The 22,861-nt window shown below is 40.1% G+C and overlaps 1 protein-coding gene and 1 long non-coding RNA gene across 2 annotated transcripts; one reads left to right on the top strand and one right to left on the bottom strand.

Annotated features, from left to right (window-relative positions):
* Nucleotides 1-3,408: 3,408 nt before the first annotated feature.
* On the top strand, nucleotides 3,409-22,032 carry CUNH2orf88 (chromosome unknown C2orf88 homolog). Its single transcript, XM_042688320.1, has 2 exons — nucleotides 3,409-3,686; nucleotides 21,213-22,032. The coding sequence occupies exon 2, from the start codon at nucleotides 21,369-21,371 to the stop codon at nucleotides 21,666-21,668; it is 300 nt and encodes a 99-aa protein (XP_042544254.1). The 5' UTR covers nucleotides 3,409-3,686; nucleotides 21,213-21,368; the 3' UTR covers nucleotides 21,669-22,032.
* On the bottom strand, nucleotides 20,743-21,261 carry LOC122115026. Its single transcript, XR_006148682.1, has 2 exons — nucleotides 21,173-21,261; nucleotides 20,743-21,023 (listed from the first exon to the last, which is right to left on the bottom strand). It is a non-coding gene; the product is annotated as an uncharacterized LOC122115026 (long non-coding RNA).
* Nucleotides 22,033-22,861: the final 829 nt, after the last annotated feature.

Raw genomic sequence — 22,861 nt, 5'->3', positions numbered from 1 at the left:
GAGTTCATTTAGAGAAATTCCTTCTGCTTGGCAGATTGCTTCCTGAAAAGGTTCAAGTTCTGGCAGATCTGCCTGAAGCAGACCCATTAGATAGAAGGTTAAATAGAAGTTAAATCAAATGTTGAGACGTTCTGTGCTTAGGGAAACCAGTGGAGGGAATCTGTTGCCTCCACGTCTGTGATCTGTCTGTCTGAAATTGGGAGGGCTATATTATGGGACTGGGAGTGGAAACGAGAATTCTTTACCAGGAAGTGTATGGTGATGGTGATGCCTTGATTCTTTCGCTGAAGGTTACTGTTTGGCATGCAGTCTTCATTGCAACTCAATATTTCTTTGTCAACAGTATGGTCACTAGGGACTGATAGCTTGTGTTCAAAGTGCAATATTTTATGATTGTTTTCTTTCCATTGCCTTCTGGCAAAAAGAAAGCGTACTAAAAAGCTTGTCATATCCCAAGTGCCCTCGACTAGTCACACTGGTATTAGGTCATCCCTGGGGTGCTTCCTCCTCTTCCTAATCTCATCCCCAGATTTTAGTGTGTGTGTGTGTGTGTGTGTGTGTGTGTGTGTGTGTGTGTGACTCTCTGTCAGTCCATCCTGAAACTTGAACTCAAGTCTTTGGCACTGTCCCTGAACTTTTTTGCCCAGGGCTAGTGTTCCACCACTAGAGCCACTAGCGCCATGTTTTTTTTTTGCTTTTGGTGGTTTCTTGGAGATAAGCTTCACAAACGTCCTGCCTGGGATGGCTTCCAACCATGATCCTTATATCTTAGCCTCCTGAGTAGCTAGGATTATCAAATGGGAGTCACCAGTGCCTGGCCGTTCCCCTGCTTTTGAAGTTCTGTTCTTTCAGATTCCTATAGTTGCTCTACTACTACTAGTTCTGAGGAGCTCTAGGTCCCATCTCCTCTATCCTTGTCAACACCAGAGTGAGAAGATGAAAAGAGGCTGGAAATACCAGATCCTAATTTCCAGTTCCAGGCTGAGGTAGCTGTGACTAAAGGCAGCCTTTCTAAACCCCAGCAGCAGAAGAAACCTTACTTCCTCCAGCCATCTTTAAATCTTAACCAAGGCACCATCTTGACCATAAGTACAGCCTGCACTCTGAGAGAAAAGCCAGGCTGTTCCCACACAACCAACTCAGTATTTGGACTCTGGATTTGAGAAAGTCCCTGTGAAAAGGCAAGAGGGCTGTGTTCAGAAAAGTAATTGTGTGGGGTCCTAATGGGCCTTCAGCTTGACCTTATGACATGTTCTTTCTGTTTGCGGCAAACAAGGCAAACAGGCAGTGGCAGAGGTTTTGCCCTACGACACTCAAGCTGGACCTCTACTGTCTACTGTCCAGCTTGACAAGATGGAGGATGGAGGAGGAGGAGTCCGGCTTTGCCTAGAGCAGTTCAGTATGGTACACACCTGCCTTGTTCCTCAATCACCTGCCTCAATCTTAGACCAAAGGCTAACTGGGGTAAAACTCGGTAAACATGATTCAGTGTTTTCTTCAACTGAGTAAGACAAAGTAATGTACATACACATGGGATTTTTGTTTGTTTTTGTAGGGGCCAGAGACTGATTGCTCACTTAATATTTTTCATCTACCTTGGTAATTGGAACAAATTTCTGTACCAATTTCGGTTTCTTTGCTCACCACCTGCACATCAAGGATTCACACCCATTACCCAATGTAGAGCCCCTGCAGTGGACACTCAGAAAGATTCTAGCATGTCTGGCAATCTTAAAGCTGGAGAAGGAGAAGGCAAACAAATGCTAAGTGTAGAATGAGGCCTAAAGAGAACAGCATTTTATAATTATTTAGCATGGAGTGCCTGCATTATGTACAGCTAAATTTTTTCATCTAAGTATGATGATTTATATACACTAAAATTGACGCTTATCAAACCAATTAGTATAAGTATATTCACATTCTATGCTTGTCACAATGCATCAACCCCAATTCTACTAAGCATCATAACATGAAAATTTTCATTTCGGCACTACTATATTTGAATATAAACATTACATTAGTAGCTAATTTAAGCATAGTAAAAAAAAATCTCAAAGGTTCCCAGCTGGATTTTGTGTAAGTCCTGTTTCTCAATTCCTGTGCTATCTGGGTTTTTACTATGTTTTACCCTAAAATAACTAAATCTTCAGGCTTCAGGATTTTTCAACTCTAGGATTTTACTGTTCCGTTTGGAAGCTGAACTTGGCCTGAGCATCTTCATCTGTAAGGAGAGCCAAACGAAGTTATCAGTAAGGTCCCTTCAGCCATGAATTTCGCATTGACTCATCCATTGTAGAACATGATGAAAATAATAGTTCTTTTGTTGTTCTCTTGGGGCAGTTACTGCTGCTGGGAATCGCTGGGCAGATGCAGGGATCACATGGAATGTGGGGAAGAATGATTGAATCATGGCTAGTTGTGAGCGAGAAGATGGCCTTTTGCCAGATGTTCTGAGGAGAAACAAGCTTGGAAAACGTTAAGTATGGGAGAAACATAAAAGTGCAAAACAGATCAATGCTTAAAGCACTTGTGCTGTGCACACTCGCAGAGCAAAAACTAGTTAGGAGAGCAGAGTTGCTGGCTGGACCACCCTACAAAGCGTGGGGCTTGGAGTCCAAGGAAGTTTGATTGCTAAACTTGAAGCGGAGCGCCAGAACTTAGTGGGGAAGGCTGGCCCTCACCTGCGCAGGCAGGGCCTGGGGACGCGCGCGGGGAGGGCCCTGGAGATCAGTGCCACCTTCCAACCTGGATCCAACTCAGTGGGTTTGCAACCTCGGTGGTCCCCGAGGCGGGTGCGGAGAGGGAGCGGGGGAGAGGGGGGGGGCTGGACGGTGCAGGGACCTGCTGGCTCAGCTCTCATAACTTTGGGGCTCTAGAGTCTGCAAGGGAGTGGCAGCCGGGGTGGGCGTGCATGCGTGCGGTGGCCAAGGAACCACAGGTGAAGCCAACTCAGTGTTGGCCCATCCCTCCCTGCCCATTTATTCCTCTTGGCCGCCACCGCAGCTGAGGACTCCGCTGGCCCTGCTCAGCGGGCGTATCCTGGAACCAGCACGCATCCCTCGGCCGCCACCTGCGGGGCCCCGCGGGCGGAGCGCGGGCCGAGCGCGCGGGGCGCGAACCCGCGAGGAGCGCGCGGCTGGCACGGCGGCGGCGGCGGCGGCAGAAGCAGAAGGAGGGGCCGGGAGCGCGGCCGAAGGACGCCCCGTCCTCCACGCGCGGTCACCGGGCACTGCGGCGCCGCTGCCCCGCCTGCACCCCAGCTGCCCGGCCTGTCGCCAGTAAGACCTTTCCCCGAGCAGCGCCCGCTCCGGGGGTTCGGGGACGGTCCCCGGCCGCCGAGCCCGCCCGCCGGACGCCGCCTCGGCCCCCGCGGCGTCCAGGCCGGCGATGGATGGCGCGCGTGGTGTAAGTGGACATCGGCGAGGCAGGCTACCCGGGCGTGGGGCTCTCAGTCCCTGCTCATCAGCTGTGCCCTTTTGATTTTTCCACCCGGAGAAGCCCATGAGTTTCCAGGGGACTTTAATGAAAGCCTAATATTTCTGGGCCAGCTGTCTCGGTGACAGCCTCCCATCTCGGTCCCCTGCTCTGAGGAGAGTGAGCTTCGCCCCTTCCATTTTGTTCTCCTCCTCGTCAGGAGCTGCGGGCTCGCCCTCCTTCCCACCTGAAGAGTGAATGAAGACTTTCAGGTAAAGGCTTTGCCCGTGAGCATTTCATGCGTATGCCAAGCTGTCAGGCTCATGCTCTTAAAGTGGCACATGATGAGCTAAGTACTAGTTCTTGTACTCTTCGGAGCTGTGGGCGGCTGAATGTTGGGGGGAAGGGGAATAATGCAAATGAATCCCTCTGCAGTAGAGAAGCACCCCCCCCCCCCCCCCCCCCCGTCAAAGCAGAACCATTTGGGGTTGTTTCTTGTGTTTCTAGTCTGATCTCTGCCCCACATCCTTGATGGAAGTAGGTTAACAGAATTATCCACTAGTAAATACTCGGGTCAAAACTCCTTTTTAAGGATTTGGTGTATACGATATTATTTATCATCGGGAAATGTTTAGATATGAAGTCACAGGAGAAAAGAACTTTTATTATGACAAAAGTATAAATCAAACCAGGATCAACAGTTAGACATTCCTTTCTCCCCTTTTAGTTTTTATACCTGAAATAGTTGTCATATAGAGATGGGAAATATCATAATTGAGCTATAGCAGGATGGAACGGAAAATAGTAAGGAATTTGTTTTGCCGTAAGCAAAAATCATATGTGTAAAGCAAAGGGGTCTGCGCATTGTGCGCCTTCCAGTCCAGTCCAGTCCAGGGCCACAGTTCAGTTGTCTGCCAGTGACAGGAAGTTCGCTAAGTTTGAGCCATCTATCTTTCTTGTGTGTTATTAGCAAGGCCTTGTTTACACGGAAGACAATTGCTTCCTTGAACCTGTTTCTTGTGACTTCTACTTCTGTCAATAACCTTTTATTTATATGCAGAATTTTTCTAAGAATTATTCTGAGAATACTTCTATCAGTCTAGGAAAAGCTCATAATCAAAAAGTAGTTAAATGAAATGTCTCTGGCAATACAAAATAAGGATTTCGATCTATTTGATAGCCTTTCAGACTGCTTATCTGTAGTACAGTATCTGCCCAAGGGGGTGTGAAGACAAAATAAATAAAAAATACATGTAGGTGCCAGATTCAGTAAATATTATCTTTATTAATCATTTTGTCTCTACATCCTTACCTAAGACCCTTCTTTGTGCTGAAGATCTTTAGCCCCAAGTTAAAATCAGTAAACCATGCAAATCTTGAAGAGTATAATAAATTCTACCTTCAAATAGAATTTATTGTGCTGAAAAGGTAAATTTTTTTAAAATTGTGTAACTGAGCCAAAACATTTTTTCTTTCATCATGCACTGATTTAAAAATCTTCTTTGGTTTCTACTTTGTTAGGCATAGTGGTGTTTTGTTTTGTTTTGTTTTTGTAGAGAAGTAAGTAGTACCAGAGGACGGAGTCAGAACTTCAAATTTTCTAGGCATTTGAGCCATGCCTCAAGCCTTGATTAGGTATATTTTAGTAGTAACTCTCACATTCATCATGTTAATCCAATATATTTAATAAATTTATCCATTCAAGTCACTGATAATACATGGGAAAAGTCACTTTGCTATGGATTTTGGGGGGAAATTTGGGTTTTATTGTATTTTTATTGTAATTGATACATAGTAATTATACCTATTTATGGGGGTAGTATGGCACATATATGTATATTCATACATATAATGAAATATATGATATGATCTATAATAAGTATATGTATAGTTGTAGTAGCCAGATAAGGGTAGTTAGCACTTTATCATGTCTTTGTGTCAGGAATATTCAAAACCTCTGGCGAACCACCGTTCTAGTCTTCTGCTATGAAGGATTTCTGAAGCTCTATCTAAAAGTTTGGTCCTGACATCTGCTAGCTTCTTGACTTCAGAAACATCTTTCATCTAATCTAAATTCAAAGTACTGAAAGGCCAAATATAATTGTGGTTGGAAATCTAGTTGGTCTTCAGTAGGTATTGCTCAAATTAAGGGATTAGGTGAACTCAGCACTGATTTATGTTACACTGTTCCAGTCCATAGAAAATAGTCTTCTCATGAGAACCATCTTATGTTGTTGGGGGTCGTGGGGCTTGAACTCAGGTACTGGGCATTGTCCTGGAGCTTTTTCACTCAAGGCTAGCATTCTACCACTTTGAGCTACAGCTCCACTCCTGGTTTTCTTGTGGTAGTTGGAGATAAGAGTCTCACTGACTTACTGCCCTGCCTGGCTTGGAACCCTGATCCTCAGATCTCAACCTCCTGAGCAGCTAGGAAAGATTACAGGCATGAGCCATCAGCACCTACTTTACGAGAACAATCTTAATCAAAATCAAAAGACCTTGAGGATTCTCTAATTTATCTCAGAAGTGACTTTAGTTGAAAAATGAATGATTCTTCAATTGCTAATTCCTAGAAATTTCCAGTCATTTTGCCCTCTATGTGTTGTGTGTTCAAGTCCTGACTTTTGCCCTATGGTAACCAACTGACCTGTAATACTTAGGAATTCTAATACTTTTCTTTAATTTTAAGAGTTCAAGGGAGAACGTTGATGTGAGATGTTAACTTCTTGCTACTTCCTTCCACCAGGTTTTCTGGGTTCTCAAAAAATTCCTGTAGTCATACATGCAGTTCTTTTGGGACCCTAGAGCCTGATTCATCTAGCTGTGAGGTGTGCTCAGTTCTCTTTTTATGATGTTTCTATCCTTCCAGCTTGAAGCTCATTTGCTGTAAGTCAGCAGAACAGCTGCTGAGCAGTTCTGTTTTCTTTAATTAGTAAATATAGCATCTGCCTTTGGATCTGGGAATTCTTTAACTGGAGCCTGTTTTCCATAGCCAGTGTTCAATGAACAATACATGCACAAAGTTGGGGAATGACATTATAATATTGACAGGGCAGGAATGTGTAACTCAAGTCAGAATTTGGTATGAATAGAGCCTTGTGTTTTAGTAATTCCTTAAAAATTAAGAGTTGTAGGTGGCACGGGTGGCTAGAGCCTGTAATCACAACTACTCAGAAAGAAGACTTACATCTGGAGAGTCATAGTTTCAGGTCAGGCTCAGCAGACTCAAACTCCAAAATAACCAGCAAAATCCTTGGCTGGAGGTATGGCTCAAGTGGCAGATTGTCAGCCTAGCAAGTAAGCTGAGTTAAGAGTGTGATGCTCAGAACAAGCAATTATTCATTGAGTTGTGAAGCTAAACAAGGTTTACAAGGAGCTGAAGGAAACAGATTAGTGACTGGGCATGATAGAGACCTGGAAACCTGAAGGCCCAGCTCAGAGGAATACTAACCTACAACACCGTAACCCCTGCCCTCAAGCCTTTCTTCTTGAGCACCTAGAACAGGGGAGAACAACAAGAAGTTCTCTCTTTGATTCTAAGTGTCTACCACACTGCAGGCAGGCACATGGATATTTGGCAAATCATCAAACTTTACATAAGTGCCTTGATGTAGAGAACTGTTGTTTGCACGAAGGGGAAAAATGACTTTTGCCCATAAGTAATATTTAGTCTCATTGGAGAGATAACATTTGTAAATTTCAGTTAGAGGATTCTGAAAAAGGGTGAGAGGAATTCTGGGAAGTCTGAATGGAAGTGAACGTCTCATGAAGCTAGTACTTTCGTTTAAGTAGGGAGGAGGGGGAAAGTTTCTAGAAGGAGATACAGGGAAGGGTCCTGATTTAGGAAGGAATAGAAGAGGAGCTGGGTATGCAGTGGCAAGGAAACTGGCTTGATGGGAATGGAAATTTCCTTGAATTACTGACTTCCCACCTTCTAAAGTACTTTACTCCCCACCACAAACAGCAGGAAATCCAATAGCTTCTTGGGAAAAGGGATGTAGGAGATATATAGCCTGAAGAGTGATTGTAAATGGCACACTTTCTGATTTTTTGTTCTTTTATCTAGAGTCCAACTGCAATTGAACACTGTGTTCTCTGATGTCTCCACATCAGAGCAGTGCTTCTTTTCAGTGTTTAAAATTAAATATACTGCTGCCTGGAATTTAATCAGTGCATAGCACTTAATACTCTTTCATTATTTATGCCTCCTACTTGTTCTGAAGTATTTGAATTGGTTTCAATACATACAGACTAAAATTTATAGGGGAGAAAAAAAAAGCTCTTTTTGTATCCTCCTAGATTTGGTGACTAGGGCCTGAGAATCAAACTGATGAAAGACAGATATGATGAGAAAAGAGGTTCAATTACATATGGATTGGCAAGAGCTCAAAGAGGAATTTGAGGCTTATCATAATGGGCAAAAAGTGTATAGAGAGAGTCTACATTGTATTTTCTTTACTAGTTGTTTAGAAGCTACTTATTTTACAATGACAGAGAAGTTGCTGTAGTTGCAATATTTGTCCTCATAAACAAGAGTGGCCAGGTGAAACCCATGGTAGCCATAGGAAAGCCCAGAAAGACTGAGAGAAATGCCTGCTTGTTTCCTCCCCACTGGGGGGGACCTGAAAAATGAGATCAAGTATTCACCTGTGACCTAAAGTATGTATCACCTTCTTTGACCTTGAACTCTTACATGGCTACTGACATTCATAGGTCAGACTTCTTTCTATAATTTAAGTTTTAAGATATAAATCAAGCATTTAAAATAATAATGGTAGTAGGTTAAAGGAACACTCTGAAATAACAAAATACTGAAATAAGGATACAGGGTGACCCATTGTAACAATGAGATGTGCAAGACACTGTTGAAAACAAACTTTAGAACTTGGGGGTGGGGAGGAGTTGAGGAGGTGGGGAGGAAAAGGATGGTAGGGGAAAAACAGAGGAGGTAACAATGCTCAATAGGAAATGTACTCATTACCTTACTCATGGAACTGTAACCCCTTTGTACACTATTCTTACAATAAAAATATGTAAAAAATAAAAAGAAACAATGTGAAAAAGGAAAAGAAAGTAACACACCTCTGCTCAAGGCAGATCCTTTATACATAGGACCACACTTAAACTTTTTTTTTAATTTTACTTTTTGTAAAGATGCTGTACAGAGGGGTTACGGTTACATGAGTAAGGCAATGAGTACATTTCTTGTAGAGCACTGTTAACCTTTCCTTTGTTGTTCTCCCACTATTCCTTCCCTCCCCAACCTCCCTCACTCCTCCACAGCCCCTCCCTGAAGTTGTAAAGTTCATTACCAATATACTGTCTTGTGGGTATCACTGTTGCAATGGGTCATCCTGTGTCTTTGTTTCAGCGTTTTGTTATTCCCCTTCCCCTCCCCAAATTAGACTTAAACTTTTATGATGACTTAAATGGAGCCCAATTTACAGGTAGAATCATACCACCAAGCTCAATTCAGGCTCAGCAAAATCCCAAGCATTGTCTTTTCACTAACCACTGTAATTTTCTCAACCCATGCATTAAACAATTGTCGTTCCAGGTGTAAAGTGTTCTCTGTCCACACCTGTCCTGCTGGCCCGCAGCTGCACACTGCGTGCGTGCTGTGTGCCACAGGAAAAGCCAGCTACTTCAGTTTCTCAAATCCTTATTGAGGTGGTTGAACTTCTGCTGATTTTCAGATAGTTATGTTTTTCATAGTTATGCATTTATAGCCGTTATGCCTTTCCTAGCTTATGCTTTTGGGTGAAAAAAAAAGAACAGTAAATTTAGTCTATTTCTATTTGCTTGTTTAACTGGTATCACTGTTGTTATGAATTGACCATCCAAATTAGTGTTTCTAAATATCCCCGTTAATGTCCAACTTTCATGATCCCCACAAGAAGGAAACCCTATACTTTGTACCATCATTAGAGAACAACTAGTAACAGACAGGTGGATAGCAACTCAGTTACACATTTATATGAATTATGTATGTCTTTAGAATTAGAATTTGTATTGTCTATCTACATAACTACATTTCATATGCATAAGACTTTTGAAAAGACCATAATATGGCCCCGGAGAAGTGGCTCGGTGGTACAGGGCTTTCCTGGTATGCGCAGGGCCCTGGGTTTGCTCCATAGCATTGCTTATTATATAGAGATCCGCATTGTTTAAAAGTAAAGCTCATTTTAAGTCATGGTTTCATGCACCTGTATAAAGATTTAGAATATGTCATAAAATGGGACAGCTATAAATGGTCTGTTAATTTAGAATTCAAGTGGATTTGGAAGGCACCAACAGCCTCTAGATTTTGGATTTTTCCCCCTAGATTTTTGTCTGGGAGAAGGTCAGCTCATGTCCAAGTTGTGGATTTTTCTGTCCTAAATTCCATGCATAATCTCAAGGATCAGAGCCCTTTTGATTGCATTACATCAAGACAGAGGATTGCAGCTCCAGAATGCACTATGCAGAATGGCTAGGGTTCCTCCTGTGTGACTAGCTGGTGTGCATGACTGTGTCCATACACTGGGATTCAGAGGTAAGAGAAAGGAAAGACACCATTCAATTTTATTTTTGGTTAAAAATGACAAAACCAATTAGTCAAGAAGTTGAGAACTTGAGTGAGAAAATGAGACCTTCACTATCACAATTCAGAAAAGGAATTACAATAATGTAAAATGTATGAATCAACCATATTAAAGTCTTTGAACTGTTGTAAAAAATAAACAATTAGTCGACCTCACTTATTGGAGCAAAATAAAACAAAGATATTCTTTCTAGTATCTTTCCTAATTATGACCTCAGTAAATTCTCATCTCATCCCACCTCCCAGCTTTTAATTTTATTTTGTTAGATTTTGAAGGCACATTCTGCTGAACACTGGTCCTGAACACACAGTTCAACACCCCATATAATCTAAACTGTTAAGGGATGTTCTCAATGCAAGGTCTATTATCCACCCTGGGATTGTGTACTGAAATATAAAATATATTGATGTAAATATTTTTGAAAAATGTATTTTTGACTATTTTATATTTATCTAATGAGCCAGTTAAAAATGACCAAAAATGCCAAAATAGTTTTATTGGATAATACCCAACATTTAATGTTGGATGTAATGCCTTCAACTAACAACGACACTAACTTTCTAACCTGAAATATTTTTAATATAGTCCAAAAGTTAACTTAGGACAGCTAATCCTGCCTACTTTCCCAAGACTAAGCATGTAGTTTGCTAAAACACTTACTTTTTTATTATGGAAGGCCAAATCATACGTACCTTATTTGTTCTCCAGTAGTGTAAAAGCTTAGGTTGTAGTTGCCTTTCATGTCTACCAAGTATTTAGACAATTGCAATTATGAATAGAAGATGTGGAGAACAAAATTTCCCCGCTTTGGCTTTGACTTTAAGAATCATACTGCATGTATGGGGGGCGGTGCTGGGCATCAAAGCTTTATGCTAAGCAAGCACCAACCGCTGAGCTGCATTCTGTGTCTTGCCTCACTTTTTAATTTATGATTAATCTTGAGGTTTTTGTGGGATAGAAACTACCGAGCTGAGATCGGATTAGTTTGTGGTGATTAAATTAATAATTTACTGATTATTTAAATCTGATTAAATTACTAATTGCATTCTATTATGGTACCTGCATTGCTTTAAAATGTGACACACAGTTCCATTAGATAGTTACTGGAGCTGTTGATGGAATATATCAGTGATATTTTACCCAAGGCAGGACCTTGAAGATCAGAGTTGACAGTGAGTCTAGGATAGTGACTCCAGACTTGTCTGGGACCCTGGGAAGTTCTGATCCATGGTGTACATCTGAGCCATAATGTATATCCTGCTGATGATCAAGGATTAGAGTAATGAGGCCTGAGAAGGAGCTACTTTGGCTTAGAACATTTCCATTACTAGGAAGTGATCCCAAACCCTTTTCCAAGAGCCTTATCACCTCCCACCCAAAGGCCACTGTTACAGTTTCTAGTGATGGGCAGCACACCTTGAAATTCATTTAAATATGATGTAACTTTCATATCTGGCTGACTGTATTTCTGAAATTCCTCCATATTGTCACATATATTAATTGTTCTTTTTATAATTGTTACATTTGGGGATTTTCCAATAGGGAATTTTGCTTACCTATCGACAGGCATTTGGGTTGTTTCCAGTTTGGGCTATTTATGTTTAAAGCGGCTAATGGCATTGATACATGAGTTTCTTTTATAGGAATCTCTTTATTTTTTCTTAGACAAAGACCTAGAAAGGAAATGAGCAGTACACAGGGAAAGTACAATTTTGCTTAGAAACAGACAAATAGTAGTCCTTCACTGTATGCATGTATGCATATGTATATCCAATTTTAATAGGTATACAGTACTATCTTATGATTTTTAATTTGTATTTCCCTAATGGCTCATGATTAGTATCTTAGAACTAGGTATTTTTCATGTACATATTTGCCATTCAAAGGGGTTCTTGGGTGAAATGTTTATCTGCATCATTTGTATCGCTTTAAATAAAGGTTGTTTTCTAAATGTTTGCTTCTCTATTAGCACATATGAACTATACTAAGGGACTTCACTGTGATATTTTCATACAGGTTTTCTTATCCCTCTGAATACAATGTAACAGGTTACCTTATTTCTCTGCATGCATATGAATGTTCTGATCATATTCACCCCTCACCCTCTGTCACCATGCTCATTCCCACTGTTGTACACATCCAGCCCTTACCCCCACTTTACATCTGTGTCATTCATTTGGTTTTTAGGTCTGATTTCTGCATATATGCAAAAACTTGTCTTATTTTTGTCTTATGTCTGAATCTGACTTATGTCACTTAATGTGATTTTCAGTTCCATCCACTTTCCTTCAAATTACTTAATTTCATTCTTCTTTATGGCTGAGTATATACTCTATACTGTATATATACCACAATTTTTTATTCATCTTCTGATAAGCATTGGCGCTGAGTCCTAACTTGGCTATTGTATATAGTGTTGCCCTAAATATGGACGGCAGCTATCATCATTGCATATGGACCTACATTTGTTTAGATATACAGATTCCCAGGCAGGTTTTTTTTGGGTCCAGTCGTGGGGCCTGAACTCTGGGCTCTTCAGTTCAAGGCTAGCGCTCTACCGCTTGAGCCACAGCACCACTTCCGGCTTTTTTCTTTTTGCTTATGTGGTGCTGAGGAATCGAACCCAGGGCCTCAGGCATGCAAGGCAAGCGCTCTACCACTAAGCCACCTTCCCAGCCCAGACAGGTTTTTTTTGAGGCTTTTTTGCTTCTTTTTGTTTTGTATCGTTTTGTTTTTTAGTTTCTGAGGTTACATTCCCACTCAGTTTTCAGTGTTTATATATTCTAGTTATGTCATTTGTTGGATATCTGATTTGCAACGTTTTAAAGTAGTTGCTAATATTTTCATTCCCTTAACTGTTCTTTTTTGGAGAAAACATTTTTTTTAATTCGGTTGAGTTTACCTTATTGATGTTTTCGTAAACTGTTCATACTTTTGATGTCACATCTAGTGAATGTCTAACCCAAGATAATGAACATTTTGTGTGTGTTTTTCTTGTGTTATGGTTTGCCTTTTATAAGAATTGATTATCTCTACTGAGTTAATTTGTATATTAAGTATAGTTATCTCTCTATCTGGGCAAGTAGTGTGTGCATAATTGAACCAAATGCAAACCAAATGTACTTTAAAAATGTATTAAACACATTCAAATGTTTGTCTCACCATTATTCCATAAACAATACAATACATTGTACTTGGTACTAGTAGTAAATAATCTAGGGATAATTTAAAACACCATTTTATAAGAGAATTGAGGACTCGGACATCTCATGGGACCCAGGAGTCATTTAAAAACAAAAACAAAAACAAAAAACAAAAAACAAAAAAAAAAAGGAACAAGCCTGTAAGGTAGAGGTAGATGTTTTCACATGGATGGGACTATACAGATGTCCAGTTGTTTTATCTTATTTGTTGTAAAGATTATACATTTTTGTATTGAATTGCTACATATTTGTCAGAAATTGACCATATGTGTGTGAGTCTATTTCTATATTGATTCTTTTACACAGATTCATGTCAGTAGTATCACATTGTCTTGACTTCTGAAGATTTTATATACTCATACTCTGCTCTTTCTCAAAATTGTTTTGGTCATCCTAGTTTCTTTGCATTTCATACTTTAGAATCATCATGTCGATAATGATAGCAAATTTTGCTGCAATTTTGATTGGAATTTGAGTTTATCAATACTATAAAACAACCTGCTGGAATTACATTAAATATGTACATCAATCTACAGAGACTTGAATCCTGACATCTTGACATCTTAACAAATGTTCTTTACATTTTCTAAGTTAAAAAATATTTTTCAGCTGGGTGAAGTTGCCTCATGCCTGTAATCCTAGCTACTCAGGAGGCTGAGTTCTGAGGATTTCAGTTCCATGCTAGCCCAGGCAGGAAAGTCTATGAGACTGTTATCTCCAATAAACCACTCAGAAAAGGCCACTGGGGGTGCTATAGGTCAAGTGGTAGAGCACTAGTGGTAGAGCACCTTGAGCAGAAGATGCCTAGAGACAGCGCTCAGTTCAATCCCCAGAACCAAATATATGTATGTGTGTGTGTGTGTGTGTGTGTGTGTATACACACATGTACAATATATACAATTTATAGTGTAGTTTTTCATATACTTTGTTAAATTTAAGTCCTCATATTTTTAAACCATAGCAAATGGCTTTGTCTTTATTTTCCAATTATTTCATAAGTGTATAGAACTACAGCTGAGTGTTGTTTTGTTGGGCATGAGGCTTGTACTCAGGGCCTATGCACTGTCTCTGAGCTTTTTTTGCTCAAGGCTAGCACGCTACTACTTTGAATCACAGTGCCCCTTCCATTTTTGAGTGGTTAATCAGAGATAAGATTCTCAAGGGGCTGGCTTCAAACTGCGATCCTCAGATATCAGCCTCCTGAGTACCTAGAATTACAGGTGTGAGCCACCAGCACCTGCCTAGTATATCAACTTTATATTCTGAGATCTTGATAAAAAATCATTTATTTTAGGAATTTAGGGTTATAATCTTTAGGAGTTTTCTATATGTATAATCATGTCATCCACAAGTGAAGGCAGTTTTCCTCCTAATCTTTTTTTTGGGGGGTCCAGTCGTGGGGCCTGAACTCTGGGCCTGGGTGCTGTCCCTTAGCTCTTCAGCTCAAGGCTAGCGCTCTATCACTTGAGCCACAGTGCCATTTCCGGATTTTTTTTCTTTTTGCTTATATGGTGCTGAGGAATCAAACCCAGGGCCTCATGCATGCAAGGCAAGCGCTCTACCACTGAGCCACCTTCCCAGCCCCCCTCCTAATCTTTAGGATCTTATTTATATACACTCCTGTTTTTTGTTTTCAGTCTTAAAGATTTGTAAATTTTCCCTATTTTCCTCCTTCTTAAGCAAGACTGTATATTAAGTAGAAACCATGAGAATGAGAACTCTTGCCTTACTGAGGGAAAAAAAGGTTCAGTCTTTTACCACTGGATAGCATTAGTTTGAAAACCCTTCTTCTAATGTGACTTTGCTGGAGATTTCTATCAATATTTGTTTAAGCAGATGTTTTCCCTGCTTCTACTGCAATGATAATCTGATTTTTATATTGACATGGTGAATTTTTTTTACATTTTACTTTTTAGGCATAAGTACTTTTACATTCTTGGTATAAATCTTAGGACTAGTTTTATCATTTAAATACTTGAGTCCATGTTTATGAGGAATACTGGTCTGTAAAGGTTTTTCTTACTCTGTCATTAGTCTTGGTAACAGAACACTCAGGGCTTCATATAGACTGAGTTTGGCTAAGATTGGTATCGCTTTCTCCTTAAGTGTTTGACATAATTCTCTAGATAGCCATTGGGCCTTGAAGGATTTGGTGGAGTAAGATTTAAATTAAAATTTGTTAATTTAATTGATATTAGACTTTCTAATTTTCCTTGTGTCCACATCACAGTTTGGTAATGGTTGTTCATATTCTTCCAATGTATGTAAGATCAGTTCTAATACCATTTTTTTCTCTTTGTAACTACACATTTTTGGTAATTCTCTTAATCAGTTTAGATAGAGATTTGTCTATTAGATTCATTTTTGGAGACAAGATCTCACTGTATAGCACAAGCTGACATTGAACTCTCAATCCTTCTGCCTCTATTTCCCAAACAGCATGTGCTACCATGCCCAGCATACTGCATGTTGCTTTTTATTTCTTCTTTTGGTGCCAGTCCTGCAGCTTGAACTCAGGGCCTGGGTACTGTCCCTGGCCTTTTTGCTCAAAGCTAGTGCTCTACCACCTGAGTCAAAGTTCTATTTTCAGCTTTTTGCGGTTAATTGGAGGTAAAAATCAGAAGGACTTTTCTGTCCAGGCTGGCTTTGAACTGTGATCCTCAGAACTCAGCCTCCTGAGAAGCTAGGATTACAGGCGTGAGCCACCAGTGCCGGCTTATCTTAAATTGTTTTAAACTTTTGTTCTTTCTGTTATAAACATTTAAAGATATTTTCTTGAATGTAGTGTTCTATAAATGTCAATTAAATCAAGTTGGATCATATTGTTATTTAATTCACCCATTGGGTATGGTAGCAGGTAGAAGTGTTAGCTCCTGCCTGTAATACTAGTTACTTGGGAGGCTGAGACCTGGAGGATTACTGTGCAAGCCCAGTCCAAGGCAGAGAAATTCAATTCTCAATTCAATTCTCAGAAAAGTATGTGAAAATCCATCTCCAATGAAGAAGCAGTTGTATTGGAGAGCTTCTGTGATACCAATTATGGCCGGAAGCAGAAAATAGGCAGATGATGCATGATCCAAGCACATTCTGGGCAGGGAACGAGAACCTACCTCAAAAATAATCAGCAGCAGGGTGCCTACTTACCAAGTGCAAGACCTGAGTTGAAAACAAACCCTGTGTATTTCTTATTTTGTATTTATTGTTAGTTTCTGTTACTGAAAGCAACATGCTGATGGGTTTTGTTTCTCCCTTGAGTTCTGTAAACTTTGTTTTCATGTTTATAAAGTACACCTCTTTTAGACAGTAGACAGTCTATATTTAAGGTAAGTGTTACATTCATAGAGAAACTGAACAGGAAATGCAGAGTCTTCATATATTTTTGACAGCATGCACCCAGAGACATTGTCTTATACCCAGAAGGGTAGATTTGCTATTTGAACCTATATTGGCATATCATGACCATCCAAAGTCCAATTTATACCTGTTCATTCTTGATTTTGGACAGTTCACAATGTTTACAGTATGGGGCTTCCAACTCGGAGCCTGGTGCTCATTTGGCTTGCTGGCTTGGTTGGCACTCTACCACTTGGGCTATACCTCCAGTTCTGCATTTTTTTTTAAAGCTGCTACTTTGCAGATGGAGTCTAACAGACTTTCTTCCAATGCTAGGCTTGAACTGCAATCCTCTGGATATTAGTCTCCCAGTTGGAGTTGTAAGCATTGGCCACCATGCTGTGTTTTGTCACACACAGAATGATGTATATCCATCATGTTTACAGAATAGTTTCACTGTTCCCTCAATCATGTGCTGAACCTGGCCATCCCTCCCTCCCTGGCATCCAGTGGTTTGTCTTTTTCAGAAAGTTATGTAATTGGAATGATAATGTAGTCCTTTTAGACTGACAACTGAGTAAGAAAGCATTTAAAGTTCCTCCTTTAGTTTTCATGGGTAGGTAAGTTATTTCTTTTTAAGGCTACATACTATTCTGAAACTTACATGTACCATAGTTTATCCATTTGCCAACGGATGGACATCTTGGTTACTTCTAAATTTGAGCAATTACCAATACAGACATCTGAGTGTAAGGTTTTGCATGGACATGTTTTTGGCTCATTAGAGTAAATATAAGGCAGTATTGGAATATATTTAGTTATATGAAGAGTGTTTTGTTACACAGAAAATTGCCAAGCTGTCTTCTGAAGTGACACTTCTGCATTCTCCCCAGCCCCAGAGTTCTGTGGCTTCACATTCTTACTAGCATTTGGTATTGGGTTCTGGATTTTGGCCATTCTAAGTTTATGGTGGTATCTCACTGTTATTTTAATTGTGCAGTCCCTAATGACATATGATGTTATTTTTTATATGCTTTTCATGTGTATGTCTTCCTCAGTGAGGCACCCATTTAGATCTTTTGCTCATTTTTAATCAAGTTCATATAATTATTGAATTTTAAGAGCTCTTCATATATGTGAATGACAATTCTTATCAAGTATGCTTTTAAAATATTTCTCCTAGTCTGGCTTATCTTAATGCCTTGGCAGTGTCTTATGGAGTTTATTTCATAAATTACACCTTTGGTGTTGTACCTTAAAAGGATCAGTAAACTCATAGTTTTTTCTTTGCTGTGTTTGTTTTTTCTGTGCTGTTTTGGTTTGTGTGTGTGTGTGTTGCATGTGGATGTTTAAAGCATTTGTTGCAAAATCTCTTTTCTCCATTGTACAGCTTTGGCTGACAATCAGCTATCTTTGTGTGGTCTGGATCTTATTGTTTAACAGTCTGACCATCATCTGCTTTTTTTTTTTTTTGTGGCATTATGGGGCCTGAACTCTGGGCCTGGGCGCTGTCCCTTAGCTCTTCAGCTCAAGGCTAGTGCCCTACCACTTGAGCCACAGCACCACTTTTGGCTTTTCCTGCTGATGTGGTGCTGAGGAATCAAACCCAGGGCCTCATGCATGCAAGGCAAGCGCTCTACCACTGAGCCACCTTCCCAGCCCCAATCATCATCTGCTTTTTAATTGGAAATAATCTTTTAATTGCAAGTTAGTCATGTTGCTGATTTCTGTCACATTTTCTTTCTTCATATGTTCTTTCTTCTGGATTCAATGTATCTGTTTCTTCACCATTTTTAAGTCATACCTTATCTCCTTACTGATTGCTCTATTTAATTTTTGGTAAACCCTTCCCTATTTCAGAATGGATAACTCTGTAGATAAATGTTCATATTCACAAATCCCACCTTTTGCATTAGCCATTAGTGTAGACAGTAAATATTTCAGATACTGTATTAGGTCTGAGTTTCTGCTTTCATTATATAATTCCCATCCTCTAATGACATTCTCTATTTGTTCACTTTTGTGACCATTTTTTCTTTTATGTACTTGAATATATTAACTATTTTAATTAACATTTTTGTAAATTCTGTTACCAAATGTTGGGTCATGGGCGGGGGGGGGGGCGGGGAGTCTATTTGTAATCTTCAAATAGTCGTTAAGATTAAAATTTAACGTAGCCACTTAGGGTCCAGCACATCTTGACCAGTCATTCTCCATCCTTCTCCATCTCCCCCACCTCTTGCCCCTGGAGACACATCACATTTCAGGGAGTCTATTTATAGCTATTTTTCTTCCATGTGGATCCTCTTCTTCTCTACCTCAATAGCTAGAATTATAGGTGTGAGCCATTGGCACCCAGCTTAACTAGCCATTTCTTGTTTACTAGATGATGCACATTGTGATATTTTGTATGAAGTCTGGATGGTCACCTTTGCTTAAATATACTGAGCTTTACACTGTGTTAGAGAAAGACTATGTCTCTTAGTCCATTGTGATCCATAAATGACAGCTTGTTCTTGAAAATGAGACTTTATTTGAGTAGAAATTATGTCCACCTATTTATGTTTTTGCTTTTGTAGTTGTTGGCCAAGTACCATAAACTGAGTGACTATAAATAAATAAATTTATTTTTCAAAACTTATTTCCCAGCTGCAGGCTGGAAAATCCATCGTTAAGACACCATAGATTCAGCATCAGCTGGTGTCCTGCTATGTTGTCACATGAGGGTGAGAGACTTCTCTGAACTTTCTTTTTTATAGACCCAGTGATCCTATAATGGCTTCCTAGAGGTTCCACCTCAAGTACTATCATGGTAGAGATCAGGTTTCAGCCTTGGAATCTGAACAGCAGGGGACAAGCATTCAGTCTTCAGTAATATGAATCACAAGCCTAAGACATACACTATCTAACTCCTTAATACTTTCACAAACCCATCTCTTAAGGTGTCATATTTCCCTAGCAGTATTCTATTTTAGCTGGTCCTTAACTCCAAGGATTCAACAAGTACAATATAACTTTCAGCATCACTGTTCAACTCAAGTTCCAAACAGCTAACCTTCTGCAAGATCCTTACATATCCTTGTATTATGTATGCACATCCAATCATTATTCTGGATGACTTTTCTCCCTTAGTTTAGCTCTTGTCTCTTATAAATTCCACTTGCTGTCTGCTTCTACAACATAGCAGAATTGCCACTCTCTTTGTATTCAACTTCTCTGTGATAATGCTGGAAGATTACCTCAAACAAACATCCAGGATATTTACAGCTTATGTCTCCCTTCTCTAAGACACACTGTACATTGCTTGTGTTTCAGTGCCTGGAATACTTGCTGACATATTAGTTGATTATGGTAAGGGAGAAATCTGGCACTATTTGTATTGCTATGTAAAACCAAAAGTCCTAGGAAAGAGCATATTCTGATCATTCTCCCCACTGCCTTGTGTTTGACACTCATTGAATTCTCTAATCTTCCGTGTTATCCATGCCCAGTTCCTTAACTACCCCTCACAGTACAGAACAGATATGATGATGGTAAGTCACCACATGCAGGGCTGCACAATCAGACAGTCCTCATCTCCAAGTTGCTGAGTGTCATAAACAAGACAGACCACCCACATTCCTTGTTCCCTTATGAAATCCATTTCTGAAAGCTGAAACATGAAGCAGGGTGTGCAGAACTAAAGGTTATTAAAAGCCAAAGGCTAGAATTCTTTTTTTGCCTTCTCTATTATCCTTATTAGACAGCGATAGGGACCAGATATACTACTGTGAGAAAGAAAACGGGGGAAGAATTTATAGAAAAAAGTATACCTGGCAAAGGTTGCCTTTCCAAGTCTTAATTACAAACCATTAAAAATGAATTCGGCTTATGCTGTCTTTGACCATCTAAAGGTCAGAGAGTTCAAAAACAAATTTTATGAATCTTCAGAATTATATCTGAAACTCAAAAACTAAGATATTAATTGGTGACTATAACCTCACACACCCTCTCTCAGATGGCTAGTGGTCCCTACAGTGAAATTGCTCTGTGAGGCTTTAGCCTTAAGTCCTAGCTTTAAACAAGTTTGGTCAATGACACCTTGGCAGCCTAGGAGTCACATCCACTCTGATCAAATCAGGGTGGGGATGCTATTTAGGAGGAGAAACCTGCAACATAAACCATCATTCTCTGCTAAAGCAAGTGGTAAATATTCAACCAGAGAATAAAACCAAATTTTTAATAGGCCATAATGTGCCGGCTCACAGGATATATGGCAGAAGCACATTTTGCTCTGCCTGTTTCTTGTCACATTCAAGATCAGCATCAGCAAACGTTTCCTATAAAGGGCTAGAGAGTAAGTATTTTATGCTTTGTGCACCACAGCCTATTCAATTCTGCCATTGTCAGCATGTTTATACACAACATAGAAACGGTGGTGTTCTGACAGTTCCACAGGAATCTAGAATTTGGTCCAACAGTGATGTATCTGGTCCTGTGATGCCTGCTATAAATAAGTGTAGATAATTAAAAAGGCTGAAAATATGTTTTCATATTTTGTAAACTGGCAAGTGAAATGAACTTGTTTCCACACCATGAATCATATTTTGCATTCTATGTTATACTATCTCCACACATTAATGAATCATATTTTACCTTCTATAACTCCAAAATGAAAACTCCCTTCTCTCAACAGGTAAATACCACACAGGAATAGTGAGAGGGACATTGATTATCGACGTGGCCTGGTCAACATCAAGTTAAGGTCCCCTCGTTGTTTTCCAGTGATGCTGCAGAAGTAGTCTTTGCCAGTACTTCTTTCCTTCATTCAGCCAGAGCTCTTCACACCACCATGGGTTGCATGAAATCAAAGCAAACCTTCCCATTTCCTACCACACTGGAGAATGAGAAGCGACATGAGAGTGAAGAAAACTTTATACCAGAAGAGAGACTTCTACCTAAGATACCCTCTCCAGATATCACCCCAACAGCTGAGAAGGAAGTTCCACCACCGAATACTACGATCCTTGAATATGCAGAGTCCCTAGCTCAGGAGATCATGGAGGACGCTGTGAATCAATGGGCAAGCAATAACACCAAGTACTGTGACATCCCATACATTGAGAATGACAGCTCTGACACTGCAGGATGACAGAACTTTCCTGAACTTTGCATATAGCTGGTGCTAGTTTAAATACATGAGGCAAAAGCAAATGTTGGTGTGAATAAGTACAAATAAGTCTATCTAGATGTAAAAACAGGTGAAGAATGCCACAAGTGTAGGAATAACTAAGAAGAAATGTGTTTTAAGCAGTTCTCTATTAATGGCAATACAGATTGCACCTGGTGTCACAGGCTGGACAGAGGCCCTGTGTCTCAGTAATTAGCTGTAATGCCATAGCACATCTTCCCCATGCACTAATGTGATCACCAAAGAGAAATAAGTGCCCAAGTTCCAAATGGCTGTTTTAATAGATTTTGTTGTGGTGGTGGTTGTTGTTGATTGTGGGGCCTGATCTCTGGGCCTGGGCGCTGTCCCTCAGCATTTCAGCTCAAGGCTAGCACTCGTACCACTTGAGCCACAGCACCTCTTTTGGCTTTTTCTGCTGATGTGGTACTGAGGAATAGAATCCAGGGCCTCATGCAGGCGAGGCAAGCACTCTGCCACTGAGCCACCTGCCCAGCCCCTTACTGGATTATTTTTTTTAATGACTATTTCTTTTATACCCCCTAAAAACCGCCCCCTTTTTTTTTCTGAACACCTTGGCAAGCAAATGGCTCTCAAGTCACAGTGAGGTACATGTGTCTTGTTGGTCAAAACTAACTGGGTTAAGGATTCCCAGGTCTTTACATCTACAACCCAGGATTAGAAAGTGAGCAAAGTACAATCAGGGCCACTTGACCCTTGTTCTTAAGCATACTGCCATCTTGAACCCCATGCCCTAAATAGAACAAGTATAGGAGAGATTAGACTTTGCCATCTTAAAAAGATAAAATTATTAGAAGCCATTACATGCTGTATTGCATTGAATTAGGCCCCTTTTATAAATACCAATTCAGTAAATCTCAAAAATAACAGAAGCCTAGTGTGTAGGCATAAAGCAGAGAGTGGGGTTAAGGTTAACTGTGTGAGGCTTTACTGACAGAGATGCTGCTGTAAAGGGAACTCATGCCCAGTTTTGTGATGCAGTCACTTGCTACATAACTATGGGGAGCTGACAGATTTGTAGCTTATTATAAAATAGAGCACTCCTCTAAAGGAAATGTGCTTTTTAGTGGTAATACTTGCCATAGGGTATTTTTAGCCATAATTTCAAGCACCTTTTTTAAAGTACTACTTAAAGA

This window comes from Dipodomys spectabilis, unplaced genomic scaffold, assembly GCF_019054845.1.
Source record: "Dipodomys spectabilis isolate Male_0828 unplaced genomic scaffold, ASM1905484v1 ptg000115l, whole genome shotgun sequence".
In the NCBI taxonomy this organism is placed as follows: domain Eukaryota; kingdom Metazoa; phylum Chordata; class Mammalia; order Rodentia; family Heteromyidae; genus Dipodomys; species Dipodomys spectabilis.
Note: the sequence above shows the minus strand (reverse complement) of the source record. Positions and strands in the feature narration are given on the sequence as shown.